Source organism: Mus musculus, chromosome 11 (genome assembly GCF_000001635.26).
Source record: "Mus musculus strain C57BL/6J chromosome 11, GRCm38.p6 C57BL/6J".
Taxonomy (NCBI): domain Eukaryota; kingdom Metazoa; phylum Chordata; class Mammalia; order Rodentia; family Muridae; genus Mus; species Mus musculus.
This window is the reverse complement of record NC_000077.6, coordinates 58,143,340-58,161,683: the sequence shown is the minus strand read 5'-3', so window position 1 is coordinate 58,161,683 and position 18,344 is coordinate 58,143,340. Positions and strand designations below refer to the sequence as shown.

Sequence of the window (18,344 nt, the reverse complement as noted above, 5' to 3'; positions counted from 1 at the left end):
TCATTCTAATTAGGAACTCAATCCCCACACGAAGATACTACTAGCATGTGTGCATGTTCATGTACAAACAACCTTTGCAGGCCAAATAACCTTTGGTGCCATTACTTAGGCACCATTTACAGACAAGATTTGGAACTTGACAAGCCAGCTAAGCTGGAGAGTTAGCCAGGGAACCCTGTTTCGCCCCCCTTGCAGCTGGACAAGCATGTTACTGTGCCTGGTTTCAAATATGGGTCTTGAGGATCAAAATCAAATCTTAATGCTTGCAAGGCAAGTACTTTACTACGGGCTGATCTGTCTCCTAAGCCTGTCCCAGATAAAGATACAACTTTTCAAGTCTCAAAGATAGCCTGAAAAGGTTTGTTTGACCTAAACATGGCTAGACTGGTCTTAACCTCTATCATAGTAATATCTCCATAATAAAAGGACATGTTCTTTCTTCTGTGTGCACATGTATGTAGAGGTGATGTTGCATGTCTTCCTTGGTTCTTCATGTTTGTTTTTTCTCTCAGTCTTGTCTTGTGAGACAGGTCTTAACTGAACTTGCTGCTCAGTGATGAGGCTAGATCAGCAACTGGTCAGCAGCTCCAGGGATCTGCCTGTGTCTGTAATGAGGTGATAGGTGTACCCCACTGCACCAGGATGCTGCTTCTTTTTCAGTGGGTGCTAGGGGCCTAAGTTGAGGTGTGCAAGCTTGCATGGCAAGCAGTTTCATCACTCTAGCCCCCAAGATTTTACTGTTAATTAGCCAAACAATTTGTAAACCATAGAATTAAGGGTTGCTGGGAGGGGCATGCTACTGTTTCCCTGTTCTGAGAGCAGATCGACTTTCCTCTAATCTACAGGTGTAATGGTTTTGAAATTGCCCTTCCTGAAGAGAAGAAGTGGGGGTGTGGACCCAACAGTTAAAGAACGGCTTTGGTTGACACTTCATTGGCCTAAGAACCAACCAACACAGCTGGTATCCAGTTGTTTTGGGTAAGTGTTGGGGTCATACTTTCTAATAAATACTGTTTTCCTGTTGAGATCCAAAATTCTAGGCTTGTGTATTCAGAAAATACAGAAATAACCAAGATTTATGTTGTCATTGTTATTCTTTCTTTCTTCCTTCCTTCTTTTCTTTCTTTTAATTCTTCATAATGTCTTTTTTTTATTGGATATTTTCTTTATTTACATTTCAATTGTTATCCCCTTTCCCGTTTTCCCCTCTGAAAACCTCCGTCCCCTCCTCCCTCCCCCTGCTCATTGCTACCCAACCCACCCACTCCCGAATCCTGGCCCTGGCATTCCCTTACACTGGGGCATAGAGCCTTCATAGGACAAAGGGCCTCTCCTCCCATTGATGTCTGACTAGGCCATCCTCTGCTGCATATGCAGATGGAGCCATGAGTCCTACCATTGTGTGCTTTTTGGTTGGTGGTTTAGTCCCAGGGAGCTCTTTGGGGGCGGGGGGGGGGGTGGTGGTTACTGGCTAGTTCATATTGTTGTTCCTCCTATGGGGCTGCAAACCCCTTCAGCTCCCTAGGTCCTTTCTCTAGCTCCTTCATTGGGGACCCTATGCTCAGTCCAATGGATAGCTGTGAGCATCCACTTCTGTATTTGTGAGGCACTAGCAGAACCTCTCAGGAGACCTCTATATCAGGCTCCTGTCAGCTCCTGTCAGCAAGCACTTGTTGGCATCCACAACAGTGTCTAAGTTTGGTGATTGTAAATGGGATGGATCTCAAGTTTCTAGATGGTCATTTCTTCAGTCTCTACTCCAAATTTTGTCTCTGTAACTCCTTCCATGGGTGTTTTGTTTCCCCCTTCTAAAATGGATAGAAGTATCCACACTATGGTCCTCCTTCTTGAGTTTCATGTCGTTTGTGAATTGTATCTTGGGTATTCCAAGCTTCTGGGCCAATATCCACTTATCAGTGAGTGCATATCATGTGTGTTCTTTTGTGATTGGGTTACCTCACTCAGGATGATATCCTCCAGATCCATCCATTTGCCTACGAATTTCATAAATTCTTTGTTTTTAATAACTGAGTCTTCCTCCCTCCCTCTTTCTTCCTTCCTTCCTTCCTTCCTTCCTTCCTTCCTTCCTTCCTTCCTTCCTTTCTTTCTTTCTTTCTTTCTTTCTTTCTTTCTTTCTTTCTTTCTTTCTTTCTTTCTTTCTTTCTTTCTTTCTTTCTTTCTTTCTTTCTTTCTTTCTTTCTTTCTTTCTCCCTTTCAGACAGAGCCTCAGTTATGGCACAGATTGGCCTAGAACTCAGGATCCTCCTGCCTCAGCCTCTCAAGCGCCTCACTTTGCCCAGCCATCTTACCATGATAAATGATAGATGGGAAAATTCACGAGGCCTGTGCTGGTTACTAACAAGAATGACTCCTCAGGCGTCTTTATAGGCTGTGCAAAGCCCCCTCCCCCACTACCACCCTTACACATGCTTGTTGAAAATCTAAGGTGGTTTAACTTGAGCTGCTCTGTAAACCAAAATTTCTACAACCTCATCCTCTGGTCCAGTTCACTGGCATGAGCCACTCATAAGCCTCACCTATGAATAAGGGCATTCAAGGGTACAGTTGAGATGCACTGTCCCCTCTTTAGGTTTTATGAGATCATCATTACAGACATGTGATTGATGACATCTGTGTCCATCGGTGACCAGCTCATCTTGACCACTCCCCTTTCTCTGAGATGGAACTGGGACCATAAGTCACACCCCTTCCTGCCTGGGTCTGCCGAGTGACTAGCCCACATTTTGAAACTACCTAGAGACTGCACCTACCAGCTTAACATGCAAAAAGATAATGCTGCAGAGACATGCCAGAAAAGAGCAAAGACTAAATATGTATACCACAGTGTCAAGCTGCCCTGGTTGCCAGAGTCACTGAGAATTTCATGGGTCAGTTCCCTGTTTTTTAAATAAGACGATACAGAAAAACACATACAAATTGCCCAGGGTGTTAGCCACATCCCTTCCTGACTACTTCTACCTCAAAAAAAAAATAAATCTTGAACTTTGCAAATTTTGGGTGACTTTTATAAATTAAAGCTAAATATGAAGAGAAATGTATTTGTTCATGGATATGGTAGCTCGTGCCTAAAATAACCAGTCCTCCAGAGGCTGAGGCAGGAGGATCTTAAGGCTAGCCTGGGCAACATAGTGAGTTCCAAGCCAGCCTGGTATATATCCCAAGACTCCCATCTCAAAAATCTATTTTAAATTTAGTTTTATGTCCATTGGTGTTTTTCCTGAATTGCATGTTTGTCTTTGTGACTGGGTCAAATTCCCTGGCACTGGAGTTATAGGTGGTTATGAAATACTGGTTATGTGGGTACTGAGAACTGAACCCCAGTCCTCTAGAAGATCAGCATTTTTCAGCTGGGCGGTGATGGCGCACACCTTTAATCCCAGCACTTAGGAGGCAGAGGCAGGTGGATTTCTGAGTTCAAGGCCAGCCTGGTCTACAGAGTGAGTTCCAGGACAGCCAGGGCTATACAGAGAGATCCTGTCTCAAAACAAACAAACAAACAAACATTCAAAAGTCTCAGGAATACAAGCACACAAGTCTCCTTCCCTCTGCTGCCTTCCAGAGGAAGCACAGCCTTTCCCTTCCTATAAACATTTAAAAGTAAACGTGGCCTGTGTTGCAGTTTCTTTGCTTTGTTTTAAAATTTTTCAAAGATGAGGCTGGAGAAATGGCTCAGCAGTTAAGAGCACTGGCTGCTCTTCCAAAGGACCTAGGTTCAACCCCAGCATCCACATAGAAGTTTGTAACTGTCAGTAATTCCAGTTCCAGGGGATACAGCATCCTCACATAGACATATATAGAGGCAGAGCATACCAATAAAATTTTTAAAAATCTTTTTTGAAAGACTTATTTATTTTGTTTGTTTGTTTATTGTATGTGTTTGCATATGCATACCATGGCATGTGTGTGAAGCTGAGGGAACAACTTTAGGGGTTGGTTCTCTATTTCTATCATGTGGATTCCAGAGATAGGACTCAGCTTAGGCTTGGAGGCAAGTGCTTTACCCACCAAGCCACACCACCAGCCCCTTTGTTTATGTGTTTGTTTGTTTGTTGGAAAAGTACATCACTATATAGTTGTGGTTATCCTGGAACTATATAGATCAGGATGGTCTCAGACTCACAGAAATCCACCTGCATCTGCCTTCCAAGTGCTGTCATCAAGGGTGTACACCAGCCCATGTGGTTTAATTTGCAGGAAGGGGCTCTCACTTGGTAGTAGAGCTCTGCTTGAAAGTATAATCTTCTGCCTCAGCCTTCCCAAGAGCTTAGTTCACACCTCCATGCCTAGCTCACATACATTTTTCTGGGGTTAGTGGTGGTGGTTGGTTTTTCAGGACAGGTTTTCTCTGTATCCCTGGAACTTGCTCTGTAGTCCAGGCTGGTCTCAATTCACAGAGATCCACCTGCCTCTTCTTCCCCAGTGCTGGGATTAGCTGGGATTAAAGGCATATGCCACCACCACCTGGCCAAAAAAAAAAGAAAAAAAAAAAAAATCCTATTGGGGCACAGAGTGTGGCTATCAAGGAAGGGGGCATGCTGCAGGCCCAAGGCAGGACCAGCCCAGCAGTTGAGACCAACAGTTTAAGGTGATTGTAAATTCTGTCAGAAACTGATAGGCCCACTGTCAGATCCCTGTGGCAGATTCTAGTCTCCGTGTGAGAGTGATGTGGCATTCTGCTTCCTGTCTGTGAGCCTCTGGCGCTAAGAAGAGGATTTAGTTTCTCTCTTGACCCTGCTAACCTTTTGGACTTTTAGGTTTCCAGGGGAGCATTTAGCACCTTCTTCTAGCGCAGCCTGGCTAGCTGGTAAGAGCTGTGCTCTGTTGTTTCAGAGGTGAGCTGCTGCTATGGGACCTCACCCAGTCATGGAGGCGGAAGTACACGCTCTTCAGCACCTCAGCAGAAGGGCACAATCATTCCAGAATTGTCTTCAATCTGTGTTCTCTGAAGACTGAAGATGGCAAGCAGCTGCTACTGTCCACATCCATGGATAGAGATGTAAGAACTGGTTTCTAGCTTGGTCCAGAGAAGTGGTGTGTCACAGGCTAGAAGCTGTCTGCCCTCATACACATCTCTGCCTTCCAGTTCGGGCCCCTGTTAGCAAGTGCACTGAGAAGGGGCTCAGCGGGGCTGTCAAAGGAGACACTTTTGGGGACAGGTCTCTAACTTAATCTGGCTTTGAATTCCCCTTTATCTTGAACTTTTGACCCTTTTACATCCACCTTCCACGTGGTGAAGTTACAGATTCGAGCCACCAGGTGTGGTTTATGCGGTACTGGGATTGAAGCCATGATGCATGGGAAGCAGGGGCTCTGCCAACTGAACTGTGGCCGGAGCCCCTGATACAGGGCTTCAGTTTTCTCCTGCACCCCGGGGCCGTGAAGTCCACGGCTTGTCAGGCAGCAATTCTTGCTATTCCTTGTGGAGGCCATGTGTATCCTTCCAGAGTTGTAAGAGGTAGTTAGCTGTGCTATGACTTGGGGACATGGCAAGCCTGAACTCTGTAGCACTGATTGGCTAGCAGGACGCTGAATTTATTAAACATTCCTGGAAGTAAATGTGCCCCCAGATCACTTTGAGGCAGTGCAGATTTCTTTCCTCACAAGAGAAGCTTCTTCCAGCTCCCTCTGAAAGAATTGTTACATTAAATCCCATCTGAGACACTTAATTCTAGCTGCGCAGTGATGTCCTGAGCCTTTGATCCCAGCACGTGGGAGGCAGAGACAGGTGGACTCCCAAGTTCAAGGGACAGCCAAGGCTATACAGATAAACCCTATCTACAAACAAACAAACAAAAAGAAATATCTTTACTTTCCTTAGGTAAAATGTTGGGACATGGCCACCCTGGAGTGTTGCTGGACATTGCCTTCTCTTGGAGGTTTTGCCTACAGCCTGGCCTTTTCTCCTGTGGACGTGGGCTCCCTGGCCATAGGTGTTGGGGACGGCATGATCCGGGTGTGGAATACACTCTCCATAAAGAACAACTACGACGTGAAAAACTTCTGGCAAGGAGTCAAGTCCAAGGTCACAGCGGTAAGGACGCTTCCGAGAGATTGTTCAGATTCTTCTTAGACACTGCCCACTTGTGTGAGTTCTGGAAATCAGTGGATGTTTAAACATAAAGCATGAACTTCTCATTGTCAAAGCTCGAAATGTTCTAGAATTTTTCTTCACAGAGTGCTATGCACTTGACTTAAATGTGTGAGGTATGTGGGTTCAGCTGGGTGTGTGTGTGTGTGTCTGTGTCTGTCTGTCTGTCAGGGGAGGCTAGTTCTTAGGTCTTAGGAGGTAGAAGGCTTGGAGGCAAGTACTTTTACCTGCTGAGCTAGCTACTAGTGGCCACACTGCTTACTCCTTTTCCTTATTAAACACCGAGAATTAAGTGGAAAGCAAGAACATTTCCCATGGAGCAGTGAGGACTGCATACAACTCCTTTTGTGTGCTTGATGTACTCTCATCTGGAAACTTCTCTTGTAGCTATGCTGGCACCCAAACAAGGAAGGCTGCTTAGCCTTCGGGACCGATGACGGAAAAGTGGGATTGTATGACACCTGCTCCAACAAGTAAGTACGGTGACACTCCTTCAGCTTAGTGACCAGATTTAACTCAGAGTTCTCAAACCTGGCCCACAATCAAGTGATTCTAGAGTAAAGTCTTGGCTCTGATACTGAGGTTCAGAACTCAGAATTTTGTTTAAAAACTTTTGGAGGCACTAAAGACGCAGCTCAGTGTTAGAGACCTTGACTGGCACGTATAAAGTCCTTGGTTTAATATCCAAGACCTCATAAACTGGGAGACAGGGGCTCATCTGTGATTCCAGCTTTTAGGAGATAAAGGCAGATGAGGTATGGCCAGCCTGGTCTACACAAGAGATCCTGTCTATATAAGAAGGGAGGGAGGGAAAGAAAGGAGAGAGAGAGAATGAATGAATGAATGAATGAATGAATAAGTTTTTCAGGTGATTACAGTGTGGCCTGCCTGAGATAGACCAGTGGACTTTTATGTAGAAGTTTCCAGATCCACATCTAGGTGAAGGACTAATGTAGAAACAGACCTGTGCCTTTTCTGTTTTATCTGTAGTTGTCGAGATCTCGAGTGACTCAGATGTAGGGCTAAGGATATAGTTGACTGGTAGAGTGTGTGCATACACCAAAAAATACAAAATCAAGCTTGGGCAGTGTGAAGATGAGGTCGAGGCAGGTGGATGTTGTGCATCTCCAAATCCTAAGTGCGTTTTCTAAACCTCATCTTGTACCTGTCTGACTGTTCACTTTTGGCCTGGAATGCTTCTCCTGATGCCAGTTTTTCTACTGCCTGTGAGTTACTGAGCAAGGTGCCTCATCTCTTTGTAATCCTTTTAGCACAGGAGCCTGGCTGCTGAATTATGGAAGAGCCCTGAGCTCAAGTGTGATATGCTATATGTGTTGTGGAATGTCGTAGTGTTTATGAAGAGTATAAAATAGGGCTAGAGAGATGGCTTAGGAGTTAAGAGCACTGGCTGCTCTTCCAGAGGACCCAGGCTCTAGTCTCTGCACCCACATGGTGGCTATTGCTGTCTAGATCTTTCCAGGGGATCTGATGCCCTCTTCTGACCTCCATGGGCACCAAGCACACATTTGGTATACAAATGTACATGGATGTAAAACACCCATGTACCTAAAATTAAAATAAAATAAAAACGGAAATAGCTTATAAGGAATCTTATTATTAGAGTTATTTTGCCTTGAGACAAGGTTTCATCCAAGCTGGTCTTGACCTAACTCTGTAGCAGAGACTGTGGGCCTTCTGAGCCTTCTGCCTCTACTCTTCAAGTGCTAGGGTTACAGGCATGCATCACCTTATATATGTGTTTACTTTAGTGAGTTGATGTATACTAAATCAAATACCACTTGTTTCTGTGATTTTTGGTTTTTGGAGACAGAGTTTCCCTGTGTAGCCCTGGTTGTTTTAGAACTCACTCTGCCCAGGCTGGTCTTGAACTCACAGAGATCTGCCTGCCTCTGCCTCCCAAATTCTTTTTCTTTTTGAAATAGCATCTTACAAGGTGTCCCTGGCTGAACTCATAGGGATCATGTCTGGTCTCTTTTGATCTTTTTTGACTGTGGCTTCTAATGAGTCGTAGGTTATATTTGGGGTTGTATTGAACAGAGCTACCCTGGTTACAGGTTAGACTTGCTTGCTTAGCATGGCAGCCCCTTGCCATACATGACTGAAAGTGGTTGAAATTACATGCATTTAGAAATACAGATCTTCATTTATACTGGCGACGTTTCACATCACAAGAGCAGTGTGCAGCTCAGGTTGCCCCTTTTTAAAAGTGGAAGTGGGATGGATTCAGTATCCATGGCATAGGAAGAAGCAGGATGCAGAACTCAGTGTGTAAATAAAAACTTGTAGGAACTCATCTGTGCTCGCTGACTGCATCCTGCTCACTGCTTCCACACCACTGCAACACCCTGGATGATTGGCAGACCACATGGCTGCAAAGCCTGACCTGCTGTCCCCTTATGAAAAGGATATGAGAGCCATTTCTATTGCAGGGCTTCCCTTTTTGCATGTCCTCCCTACCTCTGCCATACCTGTCTCTTTTCTTTGTCTTATGACACATGACCACAGCAACTTACAAAAGAAAGTTTAGTTTGGGATTCACAGTTCCAGGGGGTAAATTCATGACTGGCATGACAGCAGGCAAGTCAGGCATGGCCCTAGAACAGTAACTGAGGGCTCACGTCTTGATCCACAGCATGAGGCGGAGAGAGGTGAGTGGGAATGGTGCTGGTTTTTGAAACCTCAAAGCTTACCCCCAGTGACACATCTACATCAAGGCCACACCTTCCTAGATAGTTCCACATAGAATTCAAATATAGTAACCTATGGGACCACCCTCATTCAGACCACCATAGCTTCATGGATGCTAATCATCCAAGCCGAATCCCCAGGTCTAGATGCAGTGCCTTAAGTATTTGTGTAGAACCTACGTCTGCTTACCTATTTTCTCCCTTTTGCTTAAAAGCTATTTCAAAGGGATATGTAGCTAAACAAAATTGTGTTGATTTAAGTAGGACTAAATCACCCCATAGGCTGACTAGTCATCCAACTATGTGTCAGGATGGAAGATGTCACTGTTAGATGGTCAGGATGGTTTATTTTGTGTTTTCTTGAGTCAAAGAGATTAGTAGTTTCTCAGAATGTTCTAAGTATGTCCAATACTTCAGTCAGCAGCATAGCTCTGTCAGCCACAGTTTTGGAGTTCTAAATCCATACCTAGACTGTGATCAACACTAAAAGAAGTCAATCCACCTTGACACCCCCTAAGAGTAAGACACCCCTAAAACACAGTAAAAAACTCTAGTTGTCTGTCCGTCCTCAGGTTTTATGCAGTGTAAGAGTGTGATGCTGGCTATTGGCTTGGTGGTACATACCTCTAATCCCAGCATTCAGGAGACAGGCAACTGGACCTCTGTGACATCCAGGACAGCCAGATCTACATAGTGAGACCTTGTCTCAGAAAGAGGGAGGGGTGCTAACAGCAGAGCCTGGAGTAAAGTGGCCTCTCCTCTTCAGCCTGAGGTTGTGTGACTGCGGCTGTCACAGCCTCTGTACTCCTTCAGAGCTACAGAAATGCCAAATATCTGACATTGCTTTGCTATGGGCTATTTAAACAGACAGAGCCGAGCGTGGTGGTGCACGCCTTTAATCCCAGCACTCGGGAGGCAGAGGCAGGCGGATTTCTGAGTTCGAGGCCAGCCTGGTCTACAAAGTGAGTTCCAGGACAGCCAGAGCTACACAGAGAAACCCTGTCTCAAAAAAAACAAAACAAAAAAATAAACAGACAGAAGAGAAAAATCATCCTAGCTGTGACTTGTTTTAATAGTAGGCATTATTACATAGTAAGTTAAGTGCTTGGTTTTTAGAACTATTTGGGACAAAGGTCAAGTGTTTTTTCTCTAATACAAACAACCACATGTATAATAAGAACCTTTCAAAGGAAGATGGTCTATTTTCTAGTGGGCCTCTTTCTTTAGATCATCCTGTTTTTCCCATCCACAGACCTCCACAGATTTCAAGCACGTATCATAAGAAGACCGTGTATAGGTTGGCTTGGGGGCCACCAGTCCCCCCCATGTCACTTGGTAAGTGTATGAGTCATTCTTAACACACACTAGTGTATTTTTCCACTTTAATTCTAGAGTCTGAAAGCTGAGGTCATAGATGTTCTAGTATAGTCACTGTGTGTGCGCTTGTGTAGTCTATGAGAGCAGCAGATGTGGAGGATCATGATGGCTAAAGGAAAGCCTCGACTCTTGCCTCCCTCAACTCTGAAGTATTGCTCTTTGAACCGAGTCTTTCACTGTGCAGAATAACCTTAGATTGGGTGCTGGCCTCGGATTGCTAAGGTCTGTATCTTTCTCTTCTGTAGCCCTGCCTTTCCTCATTTTCCCACTCTGGCCACTGCTTCTTTCCCTAACGTAGTATGTCTTTTTTATCTTTAAAATGAGTCAGAAGTGTCCACGTTTTTTCTTACTTTGCTGAAGTGGCTGGATTCTATAGCACTAGCTTTATGCAGAGAGTATTGAAGGATAGCTCTACAACCAAGGGCTATGCCTTGAGACCTCTCCTTAGTCATGGGAAGTTCTGAACTCTGTGTTTGTACAAGCAGTAAGAATCATTTCTGGAAGAAAAACGACTTTGTCATTTGAGACCATGACATTTCCTCTGGTCACATCTTTAGTGTCACTGCTCTTGAATGTCAGAAAGCCTTTACAGTGAACGCAATATCTCAGATGATAATGATATGTTTTCTTCTGCCCATGCTGTCTAGATTGGTAGGAGGGTGGCTTTGTCCAGCATGCTGGATCACTTCCCACACTAAGGCCTTCTTTGTGTTCACAGTTTGATTAGCACAGCCGTGCTAATGATGTAGCTGTGGAGGCAGATGTGCTGGTAAAATGAGAAACTTCAGTCGAGGTTTTCTTTCATAGGAGGGGAAGGAGACAGGCCTTCCCTCACCTTGTACAGCTGTGGAGGGGAAGGCGTTGTGCTACAGCATAACCCCTGGAAGCTCAGTGGAGAGGCCTTCGACATCAACAAACTCGTGAGGGACACCAACTCCATTAGAGTAAGTCCCAGTGGTTGAAGTCTACTCAGCCTCTGGTTTTCTGTGTTACTCACTCAAGGCCATCTGTAATGAAGCCTGTCATGCTTGGCCAGGCTTCTCAGTTGCTTAGGTTATTGGTGAGTCTGTGGGTTGCCTGCTATCCCTTACAAGTCATTTTCACTGAGTAAAGCAAAGGACTAAGTGAAGGAGAGCAGCTAAACTGCAATAGAAATGATAAAAATCTTCCATAGCCTCACTGTAGGCGTCTTCTTTGTTTTGTTTTTAGATGTTTCTTTTTGAGACAGGGTTCACTATATGTAGTCATGGATGGCATGGAACTCACTATGTAGACCAGCTGGCCTCAAAATCAGAGCTGCACCTGCCTTTGCTTCCTAAGGGCTGGGAGTAAAGATAAGCCTTGGAAGCTGAGCACTCGGCTGACTGTGACTATGTGGTTGTGCTCGGGCCTCGTCTGCTCTTTTCTTTTGAAGCCCAGGCTGGCTTCAAATTCCTGATCCTCCTCAGCCTCCCAAGTGCTGGGATTACAGGGCTGGGCGTACACTCAATCACACATGTCCGCCCATACACTCAATCACACATGTCCACCCATGCAGAAACTCTTGGGTCTTCTGCCTAGATCACACCAAATCACGTTTTAACTTTGTGTCAGTGGATTTGTACGACTCAACTAGGTTTGTTCTTTCTCCCCGCGCCCCCAGGATCTAATGTAACTCAGACTAGCTTCAAATTTGGTTCCTAGCTCCACATCCCAAATGCTACGATTATTAGAGTTGTACACCACGATGCCTGGCGTCTACAACTGTCCTTAAGTTAGATCATAAATGTTGAGGGTTTGTAGGTTTTGAGGTTTTTGATTGTTTGTTTTGAGATTTTATTTATTTTATTAAGTATGTGAGTACACTGTAGCTGTCTTCAGACACACCAGAAGAGGGCATGGGATCCCATTACAGATGGTTATGAGCCACCATGTGGTTGCTGGGAATTGAACTTAGGACCTCTGTTAAGTGCTCTTAACCGCTGAGCCATCTTTTTAACCCCACATTGAGATTTCTTTACCCTTGAAAATGATCAGCTTTAATTGCTGTTTATCATTTTTGTATAATTACCATAAGGTAACATAATCATAAATCATTCTTTCATTTTCTTCAATGTTGTTCATATATTAATGGTGACGAACAAATTTCCTGTCCTGACACTATTTTAGTTGAGTGTCAGCTGAATTTCTATATCAGAGTTCAATTTAGGATTCTATGCAGGAAATAACAAATTTTGAATCTCTTTACACAAATGGTTTGAAGATGCTGTGAGCATAGGTGGAGTAGACAAAAGAAACCAATAAGAAAGTAGGCTGATGAGGCCAGTGAGGTAGCTCAGCAGGTGAAGCGCTTGCCATCACACCTGACCACCTGAGCGTGTGCACACACGCACACACGCACACACACAGGCAAGGGCATGCACCCATGCTTGTGAACAACATATACACATAGACATAATTAAAATACTATTAAGAAAAAGCAAACAAGCAGGCAAGGTCCTAGCAGGACCCTGAGGAAGCACTGATCTGCTTGTGAGCAGTGGAGAGTGGGCAGGTGCTGGCGAGTGTGCCCTCTGCTGAGGGACTGGCGAGGTAGAAGGGATCCTTTTGGTTTGCTTTCCTCTACAAGGTTGAAGGCTGCAGACAGTACTTCCATTTAAGAAACTGTAGTCATGGGGCTGGAGAGATGGCTCAGCGGTTAGGAGCGCCGACTGCTCTTCCAAAGGTCCTGAGTTCAAATCCCAGCAACCACATGGTGGCTCACAACCATCGTAATGAGATCTGACGCCTTCTTCTGGTGCATCTGAAGACAGCTACAGTGTACTTACATATAATAAATAAATCTTTAAAAAAAAAGAAACTGTAGTCAGATACCTGTCGGTAACTTTTGTCTAGAAAAGTGCCCTTCGTAAGTAGAGCACGTTTTAACTCCAGGGATTGTCTTTTTCCTTGTGATGTCATTGTAAGATGAAGAGTGGGAAGAGAATGCTTATACCAGTGCCTGGCTTGGTTTGCTTTCTAGTACAAACTGCCCGTGCACACAGAGATCAGCTGGAAAGGAGATGGCAAAGTCCTGGCTCTTGGGAATGAAGATGGGTGAGTGCATCCTTTAGAAAAAGCTGTTTGATTGCAGCATTCCCTGACTGGCCAAGGCTTTCTGCAGTACCCAGTTGTAGCCCTGTTGGTAGGATTCATTGTGGATATCCTCAGCTGATCTGGACTCTGCATTTTTGGGAAGACAGAATTGTTCGAATCTTTACAGCTCAATGGCAGTGTTTCCCTACCCTGCTGGCTACTGGAGCCTGGCTGTGTATTGTTCGTTTGTTACTATAGTTGTAGTCCTTCAGACATTAGTTCATAATTCCCTCACCCATACCTCTGCCAGGGATAGAGTGTCCCATGCTTTCTATCTGACCTTCCTGGGCTGGGAGAAGGGGCGGGACATTAGCACAAATTATAACTTGATGAGCCATCGTTCTCGTCCTGCTGTGTCTCGTTCCAGATCAATAGAAATATTCCAAGTCCCCAACTTGAGGCTGCTGTGCACCATCCAGCAGCACCACAAGCTTGTGAACGCCATAGTCTGGCACCATGAGCATGGCAGCCGTCCAGAGCTGAGCTGTCTCCTTGCTTCTGGCTCCAACAATGCAGTCATCTACGTGCACAACCTGAAAGCAGTCCTAGGTAACACTGACTTCTGGGCTGGGATGATGCAGGAGTTTTGAGCCGGGCTCATGTTGCCCAGGCTGGCCTCCTGTAGCCTTGAGCACTATCCTCCTGCCTGTGCCTTCTGAGTGCTGGCTTGCATCTTGTACTTCATGTCCAACTATAATCTGCAGTCCTGTGCCCAGGGAAAGAACCTTTAAATGTAGGTATAGAGACTTCACAGATCAGTTGGGTTTTCTTGTTCTTTGTTGTTATTAAATTTTATTTATTTAATTTATGTATATGAGTGCTCTGCTGTATGTATACCTGCATGCTAGAAGAAAGCATCAATCCCTTTATAGATGGTCATAAGCTGTCCTGAGGGTGCTGGAAATTGAACTCAGGACCTCAGGAAGAGCAGCCTTTACTCCTAACCACTGTACCATCTCTCCAGTTCCCTCACCCCGTTCCCTTTTTTAAGATGAGGTAATCTGTCACCATATCAGCAGAGCAGACCATATTACCAAGAAATGTCAGATTTTTTCAGGTAAAGGAATTGGTGGTAACTGGAAACAAGAACAGTTGTTTGGTTGTTTTATCTAGTATTTTCTCACGAGTGGCTCCAGATAATCTCTTACTATCTAAAGTCCTGTGTGAATGTAATTATGTACAGGACAGGTTGCTTTAGAGTCGGTGCCTTTGTGTAGCACATTTCCTATGGTGGCCTGCATGTCAGATGTCAGTGAGCTGCATTCATCTTTAACAGTTGTTTAATTTTGAGCTTATAATGCAGTTATGTCATTTCCTCCTCCTTCCCTCTCCAAACCCTTCTGTGTACAGACCTTGCTCTCTTTCAAATCTTGGGCTCTTTTTTTTTTAATCATTGTTGCACACACATATTCCTAAATGTGTAAGTGTTACCTGCCCAGTCTGTATAGTGTTGCTTTTACGTTTATGTGTTCAGGGCTGATGACTTGATGTTGGATTACCAGTTGATGTGTTCTTTCCTGGGGAAGGCTGTGTCTCCCTCTCAGTATTTCTAAGTTGCATGTAGTTCTTTGTCTGTGTAGGCATCATGAGCCTTCTCCCTTCTACATTAGTGGTGTCGTCTTTGTTCAGGTCATGGTTGGGCAGCCATATTGATGAGACCTCATGGTCTTTTAAAGGAGACACAATCTGGCAGCAAATTCCCTGATCCTGTGGCTCTTATAATCTAGTGAGTTGAGAATTCTTGGTCATTGAGAAAGACTAAAGCCTTGCCTCCTGTCATGTTCTATCTTCCTATGCACCCTTCCTGTGACTGTTGTTGTGACTTCTCCCCCTTTCCCTTCAGAAAGCAATCCTGAGTCTCCAATAACCATCACAGAGCCCTACCGCACCCTCTCGGGGCACACAGCCAAGATTACCAGTCTGGCATGGAGCCCACATCATGACGGAAGGCTGGTATCTGCTTGCTACGATGGCACAGCTCAGGTACTGTGTGTCCTTGATTCAGGATCCTTCACTGTGTAGTCTGATTTAATGTCCTCTTCCCTGTTTGGGATTCTTTTCATTCCCCTTCTGTTGTCTGTAGAAAGGAGGAGCCAGAAGACCTTGTAGTTCCGTCATACATTTGGCCTTACAGTCAGTGTGCTGCCTTCTGATTACTCTCTGTAGACACTGTAGCCCAAAAGTCTCTTTCAGCCAAACCAACATGAAGATGTCAGTTAACTATAGGCACTTTTTTTGTTTGGGCCTTTGCTTCAGGGTCTTGCTGTGTAAGGTAGGCTGTGCTAAGACTCTTGGTATTTTGTATTGGTTTGGTTTTTTAAAATTACATTTATTTTATAGGTATGTACATGCATGAGGGGGGGTGTGGAGATGAAGACAAAGACGGAGACAGAGATAGAAACAGTACGAGTCTGTGTGCATGCTGGAGGTGGGGAGGGGCCAGGAAAACTTGTAGGTGTTGGTGTTCTCCTCTCATCATGTAGGTCCAGGGGATTGAACGCAAGTCATCGGACTTTTGCAGCAAGTGTCTTTTCCACTGAACTGTCTCATGATCCTATGCTCAAAGCTTTAAGCCTCTTGCTTCAACTATCCATGCTGGGGTTGTAGGTGTGGGCCACGGCGCCAGCTCCCCAGGACAAATACTAACACAATTCTGGTTTGAGATAATGTGGTCCACAGAGCAGCAGTGGATCATTTCCATAGGAATGCCTCTCACACATGCTCCTCCCCTGGGAGCTGGTGTTGTCACATGAATGCCTTAGCCCATCTTGAGTGTATTTGTAACTGAGCAAATAATGACACAGAACAATAGAATAACCAGCAATTGTCCATTCTGTCCACTGCTGTGGTTTTAGGTGTGGGATGCCCTCCGGGAAGAACCTTTGTTCAATTTCCGAGGACATCGAGGCCGGCTGCTATGTGTCGCGTGGTCCCCAGTGGATCCAGAATGCATCTACTCAGGTGCAGATGACTTCTGTGTCTACAGGTGGCTGACTTCCATGCAGGACCATTCCCGGCCTCCTCAAGGTTGGTTTAGAAGAAGTTGGAGAGCCTACACACTGTTGTTTCTGATTTTCTTTTCCTCTGCTTTAGTAATTGTTCTGAACCCACCTAGCATCTGTAGGATGGGTCAGTAACCTACAGGGCCAAGGATAGCACTGCCAAATTGTAACAAGTATGGCTGAACTCTTACCAGGGTTGTCAGGCAACCCTGGGAAATGAAAGAACCTACAACATCTTATGCCAGAAAGAAAAGATGTACTCAGAGAACTGAGTCACATCAAAGTATGGGGATCAACTTAAAAGGGACCTTGCTAAACAAACAGACAGTTGAATTGAGGGGGGAGCAGCAAGATGTCTGACAATGGATGGGGGTTACTCAGGATTCTAAAGGAACAAAACTGATAGAATGAAACACACAGACAGGATTTATTAGAGTGTTTTACAAGCTGTGGTCTGGATAGTCTGATAACAGTTGACTCCTGATGGAAAGGCCAAAGATGTAGTAGCTATTCAGTGCACAAGACTGCTCAGCAGTTGCAATCTAGTGCTAGAGTCTGGGAAGACTCCCAGAAAGCTGCTGGTCTTCAGTCTGTGTTGGATCCTAAAGAAGTAGGTTCTGATGCTGACGAGAGTGAGGACAAGTGGTCAAAAGCAAAGGTTTTCCATGGCCTTTTATATAGGCCCGGAGGTGTGGCCCAGGTGTGGATGGTTCTTCTGATTTCAGATCCAATCCAGAAAATCTCTCACAAAGCTCAGCATAGTGCCATGTGCCTTTAATCTCAGCACCTGGGAGGCAGAAGCAAGAGGATCTTTCCTCTTCAAGGCCAGCCTGCTCTACATTGCAAACTCCAGGACAGTCCTCTCTCAAAAAATTAAAAGAAGATAAGAGAAAATTGCTCACAGATGTGGCCCTACTTGTTGGATTTTAGTTGATTGCATATGTGGTCAGGTTGGTTATCATGGGGTAAAGGGACTTAATTGCCAAGCAGGCCTGTCAGCCTGAGCTCAGCCTCTAGGACCCATATAAAGATGGAAAGAGGAACTGACTCCAGGGTCGGCCTCTGACTTTCATAGGCATGTTGTGGCCTGCCTGGTGATCACGAGTGCTCAGACTCACACTAATTAATATGTATGTATTAATAACACACGCGTATGTATTAGTTTCTTGTGAGTTCTCTCTATATGATGGATGGATGGATGGATGGATGGGGGTAGGTGGGTGGGTAGGTAGATAGATAGATGATAACACCAATGGTGTCTATGTGATGGTACCACGTGTTTCCTTGGGATTACTTATAGGAACAGAAGTGACTCAATGACAGCTGAATTTCCAAAGTCCACCCCAACGTGGGCAACAGCTTACAAAAGATGGGAACCTGGAGCACACTGCACACACAGCCTGTAGTCATCTCAACAGATTGGAAAGTGGCCTTGCCAAATGACTATTCTAACCCTCCTCCAGATGGCGAAGCTAGCTTCTGCTTTTTCTAAGCAGTGGTCTAAATCCCGAAGTCTTGGCAGCCTGGCTTGTCTGAGTCTTTGCAACACAGCTTCTCTTCCTCTGAGGGGGACTCTCAGCTTTTACTGCTTTCTCTGGTAGTGAGGTACCTCGTGAATCCTGCCAGTTTCAGGGACTTCTGAAGCTTTTTTGAGTTATTTGCATTCCTGCTTAAAGAGCATTCCTGCAGAATGGAGCGTTTGAATCTCAGAGGAAACTGTTACACAGCATTTTGGGTATAAAAGTGTACTTGCTGCTAAGCCTGACAACTTGAATTTGAACCCCAGGACCCACATAGTATGAGAGAAGGAAAGAGATAAGTCCCATAAGCTGTCCTCTGATGGATCTCTCTCTCTCTCTCTCTCTCTCTCTCTCTCTCTCTCTCTCCCCCCTCTCTGTCAGACACACAATCATGTAAATATAATGTTTCTAATTTACATGTCAATTTCACAAATTTACAAAACTAAGTGTAAATTTTATGAATATAATTTTTTTAATTTAAAGAAAATAAACTAACTGATGTTTGACACATCTC

General features: G+C 44.8%; 1 protein-coding gene across 8 annotated transcripts in view; it reads left to right on the top strand.

Annotated features, from left to right (window-relative positions):
- Gemin5 (gem nuclear organelle associated protein 5) overlaps nt 1-18,344 on the top strand; it is a 48,554-nt gene that overhangs the window by 6,871 nt on the left and 23,339 nt on the right. For all 8 annotated transcript variants that reach the window (XM_017314446.2, NM_001166671.1, NM_001166670.1 and 5 more), the window contains exons 6-15: nt 846-978; nt 4,852-5,017; nt 5,840-6,052; nt 6,497-6,582; nt 10,070-10,152; nt 11,002-11,138; nt 13,196-13,269; nt 13,676-13,857; nt 15,152-15,291; nt 16,164-16,335. In XM_017314446.2, the coding sequence (XP_017169935.1) occupies nt 846-978; nt 4,852-5,017; nt 5,840-6,052; nt 6,497-6,582; nt 10,070-10,152; nt 11,002-11,138; nt 13,196-13,269; nt 13,676-13,857; nt 15,152-15,291; nt 16,164-16,335 (1,386 nt within the window). The remainder of the gene's footprint in view (nt 1-845; nt 979-4,851; nt 5,018-5,839; nt 6,053-6,496; nt 6,583-10,069; nt 10,153-11,001; nt 11,139-13,195; nt 13,270-13,675; nt 13,858-15,151; nt 15,292-16,163; nt 16,336-18,344) is intronic.